Consider the following 12030-nt stretch of genomic DNA (forward strand, 5'->3'; position numbering starts at 1 on the left):
CTTGGCTATGCCACGTGAAGGAGCTATCTGATGGGATGTGTGGCAGGTGTTTCACAAATCGTTTAACTGCCAAGAAAAAGACTTTTAAAGTGGGGAATGGAGAAAACCTAGGGAATGAAAAAACACAGAGTGGGCATTTGAGAATTTGTCTGGCCAATAGATCCTGGATACAGCCTGGATACATCCCAGACAGCTTCACAAGCATGTTCTCATCTCCAGGGAATAGCACTGGGCATGGGGATAGCACCCAAAGGGCCCTGGGATTGTCACTGACAGACAGCACCACACAGACACATGACCTCCAGGGCACAGCTATAACCCAGCACGGATCTGTTGGAGCAACGTGTTGGTGTGGGCTTGACAGAGCTTCTGCCTGGAAAGCTCTTTTTAATAGTCACTGCTTTTCTTAATTTTGTTAACAGCATGAGTTCTCAACTGTATCCCTTTAGTTCCTCGTGACTCTTCCTTCCCAGCTCCTTTCAACTCCCAGTTCAACTCCTTTATCTCCAAATAGTTTAGCAAGAGGAAATGTTTCCCATTATATATTTGCATGCAAGAGATGACTTGGTCAATATGATGCATACATAGGTGCAACCAGGTGGTTACTGAATCATCCTATTCTTTTTTTTTAATCTGATTCGGGACACGGATTTCAGACCTTGGCAAACTGCTGGATTAGTCACGTAGTCAACGATTTGAATATTGACAAAAAACCCAAGAGAATGTACTTTATTCCGATTAAATTAAAACAATGCAAAATATCTGAATCCAGCCCGATTTCCATGGAGGAATCATACATCGTTCTCACATGCTGCCTGCTTCCCCATCATCCCCTTTGAGTTCCTGTCACTGAGTCCAACGATTCACACCAGAAATTTTAATCACAAAGCTTCTCACCCACATCTTCCCCTTCTCTTTGTGGGGTGTGCAGAATCAGATCTTTTTCAGTTGTGTGCATCCAGCCTCCCCTCAGTCTTACTGGCACTACCCTTTGTATTTAGCAGCTTTTATGGTTGTCCATAAAAGCTCCATCATCCCAGCTTTTAGCAATTTCTCTCCCCAGCGTCGAGTATTTGCCACTGATATCTCTCATTGTCTTCTTCCCACCCTTATCTGTGAATAAGTAAATGAATGGGGATTTCTTCTATTCTCTAGGTTCTCCAAGAGATAGAGAAGGCCAGAACCTCCTCAGATAAGCATCAAAAATTCTAAGTGCTCCCGGCAAACCTGAGAAGTTTGCCTGAACTTTAATAGTGCATTTACGGACATGAAATATGCATGGCAAAGGGTGGGAATTGGTCAAACGTAAGGCCTGCCCCTAACTCTTCTTTGGGGGAAGATTAATTCGGAGAGACAGCGGAAAGCATCTCCCCGGATGCAAAGAAAATCACAAAGCTCCTTTACAGACCCTGCTTTGCCCGTTCCTGGCCTTAAGGTGCATTTTTGTGACCCTCTCTGTAAAAAGGTATCGCTCTCCCAATCCTATCACTTTTTTGGGGGGTTTTTTTGGTTTGGTTTTTTTTATTTTTGCAAGAGGTAGGAAATAAGGGTCCTACCCACCGAGTCCGTCTTACCGTGCGGGGGTTCGAGCCTTTGTGCACAAGCAGGGCACAGGCTGTGGAGCTGAGGGCACTGGAGAGCCGGAGAGCTGCGAGGCGAGCTGGGCCAGCCAGGTGTCCCCCTGAGGGGACAGGCGGTGGCCCTGTCAAGGCGTCTCCGGAGCTGCAGGGCTTGGACAAAAGAGCTGGGAAGCTGAGGGAAGCTTACTTATCTATGCTAATCAGGGAGGAAAGGCGAAGAGCTACTACAAAGAAAATTCTGGTTGCCACAGGGGGTTGAAACAAAGAATCGGGCAGCTATTGACACTTTAAAATGTGTCACTTAAGTGTTGTGTTAAAGTGTCTTTTTTACAGCTGGACTAAATGATGAAACCTGTTTAACTTCCTTGTTATCCTGCCCCGCCAAGAGAAAAGACAGAACCCATGCTGCTTTATGAAATAAATCTGGAAGATGATTTTGAGGAACTTCTGGAAGACAGCTCTTACTTGGAGAAGTAAACCAGGTGCTGTGTCCCTCTCCAGAAGTCTCCTGAATTATTTGAACTAGGCAGCAAACATAAAAGAAAGTTGATGTCTTCCGTGCTGCCTTCTTTTGTCAGGGCTCTGAAGCTTTGTGTGGCGGAAAAACCTTGGGAGACATGGGGTTGATGCCACGGCAGGGAGAAACCTTGTAATGGACACGGGGTTGATGCCACGGCAGGGAACTGAGAGTCACCTGCGGCAACAGCGACAAAACCAGCATCCGTGCAGCCCTTACACCGACATTCTGTGCAGCCCTTACACCGACACAAACCAGCATCTGTGCAGCCCTTACACCGACACAAACCAGCATCCGTGCAGCCCTTACACCGACATAAACCAGCATCTGTGCAGCCCTTACACCGACACAAACCAGCATCCGTGCAGCCCTTACACCGACATAAACCAGCATCTGTGCAGCCCTTCCATCGAGTTGAGTTCACACAGCACTCTGAGCGCTGTTTGCACACACAGAGCAGCCTCTCAATCCCGATCCTCCTCCTACAGCATAAACCACAGCAGTATTTTTATCACATTAACATTTTACTGTAAAAAAAAAAGCCGAAAGATGACAAAATAACAGAGTATTTATGTCAAACAATGAAAGTTTGTTCCTTGTAAATAAAATGTTCCCTGAAAATGACACATGAGCCCATTACTTCTGTGTGGGGAGGCAGGAGGCAGAGTTGTATCCAACGTGGAGGCTCTGTGTAAGCTGTAAGAATTTAATGTTGTGTAATAGACATGGAAGCTATGGCTTTATGGATTTGAGCTCCTACAATGTGTAGTTGTATTAGGCAGACCTTGCCAACAGCACTTCAGGCACTTTTCTATAAAATAAAAGGCTTATTTTTTAAAAGGCTGGGAGGGCAATTGAAGTGCATGTAATAAAAATGACTGGGTATGTATTTCAGACACTAATATACATGTAAAGATATTGAAAGAGACAAAATTCTTTGCTCAAGGGCTGAGCAAGTACAGTATTTTTAGTCATATAATGACTAAAATGAGTGTTTGAACAGCAGAGCAAACTGGTTACACATGCTGAGTTGAACTGGGAAGGTGTTTTTATTGCTGATGTTGGTGCAAAAATGCCAGGTTTGACATGTTTAATCCAGCCTCATAGAAATAAAAACTATTTCCAAAGTGTGGTCTGAGTCTCTAGCTGCATTTCCAGTTGATGAAATGACAGTTGTGCATGACAAGTAGTGAGTAAGGTGCTAAGTGTTGAAAGAGCCCCATTTGAATCAAAAGTGGTGAATCAGGAAGTTGCTACACTTACGAATCAGCAAAAATCAAAATCTTTGTGAATTGTACAAGTGGTGCTTTGTGGTAGTCAAAACTAAACCTGACCATGAGGAACAGCAGATCTTATCCAGTGTAACAGGAAAACAAAATTGCAAGTGAACCTGGGCATCTGCTGATGCAAACTAATGAACAGTGTGAAAATTAGTTCAAAATACACCTATTCAAGTGTATGGGTGTATATGTACCCCAGGAGGTACTGTTCTAATTTCTAGCAATGCCTGGGAAAGAATCTTGGACTGACTATGAAAAAATCAACTTCTTGCTATAATGTGTCTGATAAATGAAAACAAGTAAACAGGAATTACCAGAAAATGATGGTGAATGCCATAGGAAGAATTGCTCTGTGAATTTATAAACTGTGCAGGCACTTGGACTGCTCTTGTAAAAATGACACACATCACAAATTGTGATGAGAATCATAAAGATATATAACAGCTCCTGCATGGAGTTTCAACAAATTAGGCCTTTCAGCACAGAATAAAAAGGATGGAGAGAAGATATGACAGAAGTTTATGAACTCTCAAAGGAGATGAACAGGAAAAGATAATTAGCTATTATTCCCAATGATGAAGACTCAGGAATGTCCCGTGAAATTATATAAGAGCAAGTTTTCAGGAAGTGAAAGTTTTTTCTCTTTCACCACACATAATTAAGCTACTGAGTTAATTACTCCAGGATCGTGTGGATTTATATATATGGTAAAAATATTAAGTATTTATATAAGCCATACAGAGGTGACATCAAAACGTAGTTAGGCAAAGCAGAGAGTGAAGCAAGTGCTATTAAGAATATTAAAATTATAGATCCAGACAGAGCCTCTGGAGGTGCCTGGGGGCTGTTGAAAGCAGAGATGAAGACACAGTTTTTAGAAAGCCATAGGGCATTACTGGGAGATGATGCCAAGATTTCTGCTATCCTGAGATAAGCTAAAACCTGTTTCGTTTCTGAGTTGAGGAAGTTACAACAGTATTTATTTTCCTATTTTTATGAAGCTTATATTTCCGCATTACTTTACGACCCACAAGAAACAACGTTTTGTATGTAAACGAACACTTCATAGCAGTCACCAGCTTCAATGCTACCCCTTGCTTACAGATGAACCTTTAAAAATTCCAGAGTTGTTAAAACTTGTCTCTTGCACCTCCTGCCAATGAGACAGGTGTTAAGAAAAGTGTATGCAACAAGCCTGTAACCCTGGATTTATGCTCCATCAGAATTCCTTGCTAGGATTTCCCTCTCCTTCCCAAATAAAGCATTGCATACATGTGCAAGCAAACAAAAACTAAGGAAACTAAAAGTAGCACTCAGCTTTAACACAGAATTTGTTTGATTGTAAATGAAAAACACTGTGGGAGTACTGAGCAAGACGAGTTGTGAATTTCTTCCAAGCATTTACAATTACTATCTATCAAACCTGGGTGCCATTTCATAAAAATTAGTTAACTATTCAAGGTCTTTTTTTTTAGATTATTTAAAGATCTTCAATTTCAGTGAAGCTTTTAATACTCTCACAGTGCCTTCTGAACAAAATGTCCAGCACAGAGCAGGATAAACATGTCATGCAAACATGGTGAGCAACTGGCTCATGGGTTGGGCACAAAGGGTTACAGGGAATGAGGTGACAGACTGGTGACCTGTCACTCCTGGGGTTCCACAGGGCTCCCTCTGAGGCCCTGTGCTCTTCAACATCTTCATAAATGACTTGGATGCAGGACTCAACTCATACTGAGTTCAGCAATGATACTAAATTGGGAGGAGCTATTGACTTGCCTGAGGGCAGGGAGGCCGTGCAGAGTGACCTGGACAAATCAAGAGGGCTGGGCAGTCACCAACCAGATGGAGTTCAAGAAGGGAAAGTTCTGGATTCTACATCTGGGATGGGGCAACCCTGGATGTAGGGGCAGACTGGGAAATGAGATGCTGGAGAGCAGTGCCACACAAAGGGACCTGGGGGTCCTGGTCTGTGACAAGTTGAACGTGAGCCAGCAGTGCCCTGGGAGCCAGGAGGGCCAGCCCTGTCCTGGGGGGCATCAGGCACAGCATGGCCAGCTGGGCAAGGGAGGGGATTGTCCTGCTCTGTTCTGCTCTGGGGAAGCCTCACCTCCAGTGCTGGGGGCAGTCTGGCTGCCACAACATAAAAAAAAGACATGAAACTATGGGAGAGTGTCCAAAGGAAGGCAACAAGGATGGAGAAAGACTTTGAGGGGAAACCACATGGGGAGTGGCTGAGGTCACTGGCTGTGCTCAGTCTGGAGGACGCTTAAGGGGAGATGTCATTGCAGTCTGCAGCTTCCTTGTGCGGGGAGAAGGAGGGATAGACATTGACCTCTCCCATTTGATGACCAGTGACAGGACCCAAGGGAATGGCCTTGAGTTGTATCAGGGGAGGTTTAGGCTGGATATTAGTAAAAGGTTTTTCACCCAGAGGGTGGTTGGATACTGGAATAGGTTCCCCAGAGAAGTGGTTATGGTATCGAGCCTGACAGAGTTCAGCAAATGTTTGGACAATGTTCTCCAGCACATGGTGTCACTCTTGGGGTGTCCTGTGCAGGGTCAGGAGTTGGACTCAATGATTCTTGTGGGTCCCTTTCAACTCAGAATATCCTATGAAGTCCAACTTAACTCTTCAAACCTCTGAGAGCAAAGCCAAATTAATTTGTAATTTTGCACACACAATTCAAGTTTCTAGTACAAGTATAGTTATCTATACAAATTACTAGATCAAAATAAATATTAAGTCCCTAGCATTTCTATTCCCACACACGTTACAAAACCAGGCTCAGTGCTCGGTGCAATATACAGAGCTTTACTTCAATATACAGTAACAAACACAGCATTTTCAGCAACACTTTTTATACTCAGAAAAATTTTTATTATATTTTATGATTATTCCTATGAGTCCTTTTTAACACAACATTCATTTCTGGTAGGAATTTTTGTTAGTGTTTTGAAAAGCCAAGACTCTTCACTAAGTTGCAATCAAGCATCATTTAATAGAAGTCATGCTTGGTTGGATGCACTGGGTGAAGTGCAGACTAGTGTGAGGCTAACCTGAGCTTGACAGCAACACTGGGTATACTTTGCACCTTACAAGCCAAGCTCAAGGTAAGGGCTTCTAGTGCTGATACAAGTAATTCATGCCTGGATGGCTTGGACTTTGTCCACAAAACCTTTCCTTAAAGATGGGGCTTAAAGAGTACTATAAGAAGAAAAAGCTGGTTTTTTAATTGTGAACAACAGAGCTCAATCACCAGACAAATAACACCTAGTGACAGATCTTCACATGGCAACTCTGATTTGAGTCACTCATTATACTTCCTGCTAGATTACTTTCTCTCACAAAACCAACTTTAATCCTCACTCCCTCTGCCCACTACCAGTAAAATCAAGGCTGTGCACCCTAGTGAGGAACTCCTTTCCAAAGAAAAACCAAGATCTTACTTCTATCCTGCCTTTAGCTGTCTGATGCCCTTGTTATCCCTACATCTGGCTACCCAGAATTTTTAATTATCAATTCATTAGCTAGTATACCTACTCCTTGTCTTCCAAGAAGGTCTCTGAGGTTTCTCTCTGTAGCCCTGCCTCACCCCAGAGAAAATCTATGGGAGCTGCATTTTATCTGAACGTTGTCCCAGCTTTCTCAAGGTGGCGATTTCCTCCGGCTGCCGTGGCTCAGGGGCAGTTTCGGAGTGTCGTGCGGGACTGATTTCCCTCTGGGACGTGTTTTCTGCCAACACTTGGGATCAATCCCGCCGCCGGGCAGTATTTGCAGGGTACCGGGTCCGCTCCGCCCGATGCGCGCCCTGCGCTCACGGACGCCCCGGGCGGACCCGCGGGGGGCACCGTGCCCAGCCCCGCTCCGCCCGCAGCACCTCCCGCCCCGCGGGCACGGCAGAGCCCACGGCTCAGCCCCCCCGGCCTGGCCCCGCCCCGGGTTCCCACCGCCGCCCCCACGGGCGGCCGGAGGAGAGGGGGCGGGCGGGGGCGGCTTAAAAGTGGCTGCAGGTGAACGGGGAGGGACCTTAAAGCTCAGGGCCGGAGAGGCTGGGGCCGCCCGCTCCGCAGGCGCCAGCGGACCTTGGAGCAGCGCGGTGCGCCTGTCCCGTCCCGCGTGTCCTGCCCAGCCGTGCCAGTGGCGGGTCCGGAGCGTCTTCCTTGTGTCCTGCCCAGCCGTGCCAGGTGAGGGTGCGGGGTGTCTTCCTTGTGTCCTGCCCAGCCGTGCCAGCGGAGGGTTCGGAGCGGTTTCCTTGTGTCCTGCCCAGCCGTGCCAGGTGAGGGTGAGGGTGCGGAGCGGCTCCCGCGTGCCGCAGCGCTGGGATCGGGATCGAGGTTGGGATTAGGCTGTGCGCCCCTCCGAGCGGGTGGCGATCCGTGTGCTACAGGGGTTTTGGTTCGGGGCCGTCCCGGCGGATCTGGGGCAGCCACGTCGCAGCCCCGACCTCGGGCAAGCCGTGCGGGGGCCGTCAGCCCCCAGCCCCGGGACGGGCGGGCAGCGGGCCGGGGGCGGTGACTGCGGCTGGCCGCACGTTCGGGCCGTGCCGCCCGTCCCGGGAGGAGCCGTCGGAGCGCGGAGCCAAAGGCGGTGTTTGCCGAGGGTGCCCGCTGACAGGAGCGCACGGCAATCCTGCCGCTTCCCTCCGCTGAAGGCTCGCAGCCGCGCGGGAACTCGGCGGGATAAAGATCGGCGCGGAGGGAGGGAGGGGCTGGCATCTAGCTACTAACCCAGAGTGGGGATGTGGAGTGGTTTTCAGTAACGGTGTCCTGGTTGGCAAGTTGGGGGTCCGGGCACATTGGCTCCCTAACAGCCAATTGCAGTGTTTCTGTAGTGGCAGATGAAAGGGAGAAAAGTTTTTTGCTCCCCCCAAAACTTGCAGTCTTGGTTTGGACCTGCAGTGTGAGATGGCACTTGGAACCCGGGCTGTTCAGCTCAGCGATATGCACTTCCCAGACTTTCCTTCAGCTCTGATTAGCTTCTTGTGAAGGTTTAATTGACTTGATTTTATTGACTGTGCAACATATATGAGGGAGTTATTACCAGGATGATGCAGCTGTCTCATCATAGCCTGCAGGTCAGGTCAGTATAAAATGGTGCCAGTTTCAGCAGAGACAAAGCATGAGAAGTCTCAGGAATTCCAGTCATCTTCTCAAAGTTGTTTTCTTTTTTGCCTTACCCAGTTTTACCTTTCCGCATCACAGTAAATCTGACCTCTCCCTCTTGCCTCCAGGCTTGTCCGTACAAGCTAGGCCCTCGTACCAAGGGTATGTGTTGGGGCACGTTTTGTCCTTTGGTTGGGATCTAACTGCACCAGGGTAAAAAGTTCTAAAAAAGAACTCTCTGCTGTGTGAGAATGAGAGATTTTTTGTAAACTTTGGCCTGTGTTGCGAGGTACCATGCTCTCCCTGCAGCACACAGCCAGCACCAAGAGGAGATGGAGCTCCTATCCATGGCCTGTGTGGCTCTCCCAGTCTAGCCTTGAGACATGATGGACCAGCTATGCAGGTTCCCAGGTCGGGTTTCAAAGTGTTTTGTCCAATTCAGTGATAGTTTCCAAATGGCTGCAATCATTGAAAGCTGAGCCCTGAGACCTGAAGTCTGAACTTCAGCAAAACTTACTTTCAAAAGGGGCAAAGAGTGGATTTTAGTTTTTTAAGAGTAGGAGGAAAGCTGAAATGGAGCTTGTCTGATGTTTGACTTTCTGTATTCTGCTGGAGTGTGATAGCATCTAGAAAATCAACATAAATTCTTCAGCTGAGGGCTTTTTCTTCTCAACTCTGTGACTCTGCTTGCCTCCTTTTTTGGATGACATAGCAATGAATGTGGAAGGGCAGGCTCTGCTCTATCTGCCTTTGCCTGATGGTTTGTGCTATATAAGCATGCAGCCCTGACAGAGCTGGCTTGAGGCTTCTCACCAGTGCTGGCAAATTCAAACACTGTACTGTTGAGATTAAGGGCCTTGTCTGAGCTGCAACAGAAAGCCTTGGAGGCCTGCTGGATGTGTCTGTGTTGAGCAAGAACTTCTGTTGAGATAGGCCAACTTGTACTTACCTCTGGGACAAAGAAAGCACCTCAGCCTTCTAAGGCTATGGTGTTGGTAAAGAAATCCTGTAAAAAATGCTAGAGAAGAGTCTAGTTTGTCTAAATGTGGCTTAACTCATGCAGTGATAGTGATTTCTGTTGCTTTGTGAAGTACACTGAAAGGCAAAATGCTGACCAGAGTCCACCACAGAAAAGGGCAGGAGAACATAGAGGATGTACAGAGGAACTGTATCAAGATGTGCTTATTTCCTGCCCAAAGCCTTGTTGAGTAATACACTGAGGTATGCTTGGCCCATCATAAACTGATGGAAAGAGAGTTTAATAACTTGTTTGAATCCATAAACATATGGATGACATAATGGAAAGTGACTTACACTTGCCTATGGCTCTGGAGAGACTGTTAGGAAGTTCTCTTTTTCACAGTTTGAAAAGTGACCATTCTGTGTATTGTGTCATCCTGCAGGTAAAAGGACACAGAAGAGAAGATGGACTGGGGAACTCTGCAGGGTGTTTTGGGAGGTGTAAACAAGCACTCCACCAGCATCGGGAAGATATGGCTCACAGTCCTCTTCATCTTCCGTATCATGATCCTGGTTGTGGCTGCAGAGAGAGTCTGGGGAGACGAACAACAAGATTTTGTCTGCAACACGCTTCAGCCTGGCTGCAGAAATGTTTGCTATGACCACTTTTTCCCCATCTCTCACATCAGACTCTGGGCCCTGCAGCTGATCTTTGTCTCCACACCTGCACTGCTGGTGGCCATGCATGTGGCTTACACCAGGCATGAGAAGAAAAGGCGGTTCAGAAATGGTGAGAAGATTGATATTGAAGAGCTAAAAAATCAAAGGATTCACATTCGGGGCCCCTTGTGGTGGACATATACCAGCAGCATCTTCTTCAGGGTCATCTTTGAAGCTGTCTTCATGTATGTGTTCTATTACATGTATGACGGCTACCAGATGCCCCGCCTGGTGAAATGCGACGCTTGGCCCTGCCCCAACACCGTGGATTGTTTTGTGTCTCGGCCCACTGAGAAAACCACATTTACTATTTTCATGCTTGCTGTATCTGGGATCTGCATGATGTTGAATCTGGCTGAGTTGTGCTACCTAGTGATAAAAGTTTGCACGAAAGAATCTGGGAAAGGAGCAGTTTTGAAATAAGTCCCCGGTTTCAGGATTTACTGGCTCCCCATTTCCCTTCAACTTTCTTAGGTGTAAGAAAACAATAAACAATATTTTCATACTCAAGGAAAAGGATAAAAAAATGAATGTTCTTTTGTGTTTAAAAACTGATAGCCTCCATGGGAAGCTGGTGCTAATGCAGGTTTTAAAGATCATTAGCTAATTCAGTATTCCTGCATTCACAGTTATAGAGAGCTGCCTTCTGGCACCAGCTTCTCCAAGTATGCCTACTGCTGGGATCCTATTGTTGGGACAGTTAACTCTTCAAACACTGGGAGTGGAAAGGACCAAAGAAGGCTCTAGTGCCCAGAGGAGATCCAGGAATTAAAACACACTTTGTTGGCTCAGAGGCAAAACAGTATCAAAGGTCTTTGGTGAAAAGTGGGGTAAAGGATTTTTTTGGTGCACATCTCAGCTTTTGAGAAGGAAGAAGGCAGGAAGGTTATTGTGTTTATACTAGGTGTCCTCTCCAAGTAATCTGGAGAGCAAGAAAATGGTGTAGGAACACAGATACTCTGGCAGTGCATGCTATCAGCTTTGCTGGGCACCAGCATGTTTTTTTTTCTTCTCATCTTCTTGCCTGCGCTGAGAAGCATTTCCTTAAGGGTTGGGGGTGGCCACTATCAACTGCCTGTGAATGCTGTTAGGTCAATGTTGCCTCCCCATAGTCACAAAGAGCTACAGCAGTGGGAGCAAAGAAGTTCATTTTTCATTCTCTTGATTGGATTAAATAAAAAGGGTTGTCACCTCTGGGAGGAGGGAGGCAGTGCATCAACTTCTCTTGTTCTCTCACAATACAGTGTGAAGAATCTTGGTACAGTAGACTTCATCTGATAGAGATGTGTTACTACCTGACTCTGCCTCACTCAGCTGTATACTCTTAAAACTTTTTTTTTCCAATAAAAACCAAGGAACAAAAGCCTTTTTTTTGTTCTGCTGGTTATCCAAAAGAAATGCTTCAACTTACAGCATGATATCCAATGCTTCTTTGAATGCTCCTTTTTTTCTATCTAGTCTGCACAGCTCTTCATAAAACCTTCTCCCTATCTGAGGTGCCCTTCAAATGAGTTGAGCAAACCACTCCCAGTCTCTCCCAGACATTCCACATAGTGAGATTAAATCACCATTCCTTTTCTTAAAGTTGGCCTCGCAGGAATTACAGACAGCTTGGAGAGTAAAATAGCAAAGGGACCCAATCAGAAATGAGGAGGAACTTGATATTTTTCTTAAAGTTCACCCTGCTGTGCTGTAAATTATATATTACTAATTTGATTGTATATTGCTAATTTGAAGTACTATATGAGTCAGTCTGGTCTTGTCTCAAAAGGTGTTTTATGCCTGTAATGGGCAGCATGTGGCACTTAGGGTATTACATTGATCTCCCAAGTGCCCACTGAACCCATTGTAGAAAGCTGTCTGTTTC

The 12030-nt window shown here is 46.2% G+C and overlaps 1 protein-coding gene across 1 annotated transcript; it reads left to right on the forward strand.

Annotated features, from left to right (window-relative positions):
* Positions 1-7445: 7445 nt before the first annotated feature.
* On the forward strand, positions 7446-10586 carry LOC311166748 (gap junction beta-2 protein-like; the record flags this gene model as incomplete). Its single annotated transcript, XM_084226898.1, has 2 exons — positions 7446-7565; positions 9887-10586. The coding sequence occupies exon 2, from the start codon at positions 9909-9911 to the stop codon at positions 10584-10586; it is 678 nt and encodes a 225-aa protein (XP_084083024.1). The 5' UTR covers positions 7446-7565; positions 9887-9908.
* Positions 10587-12030: the final 1444 nt, after the last annotated feature.

This window comes from Fringilla coelebs (genome assembly GCF_963513975.1).
Source record: "Fringilla coelebs genome assembly, chromosome: 2".
NCBI lineage: Eukaryota > Metazoa > Chordata > Aves > Passeriformes > Fringillidae > Fringilla > Fringilla coelebs.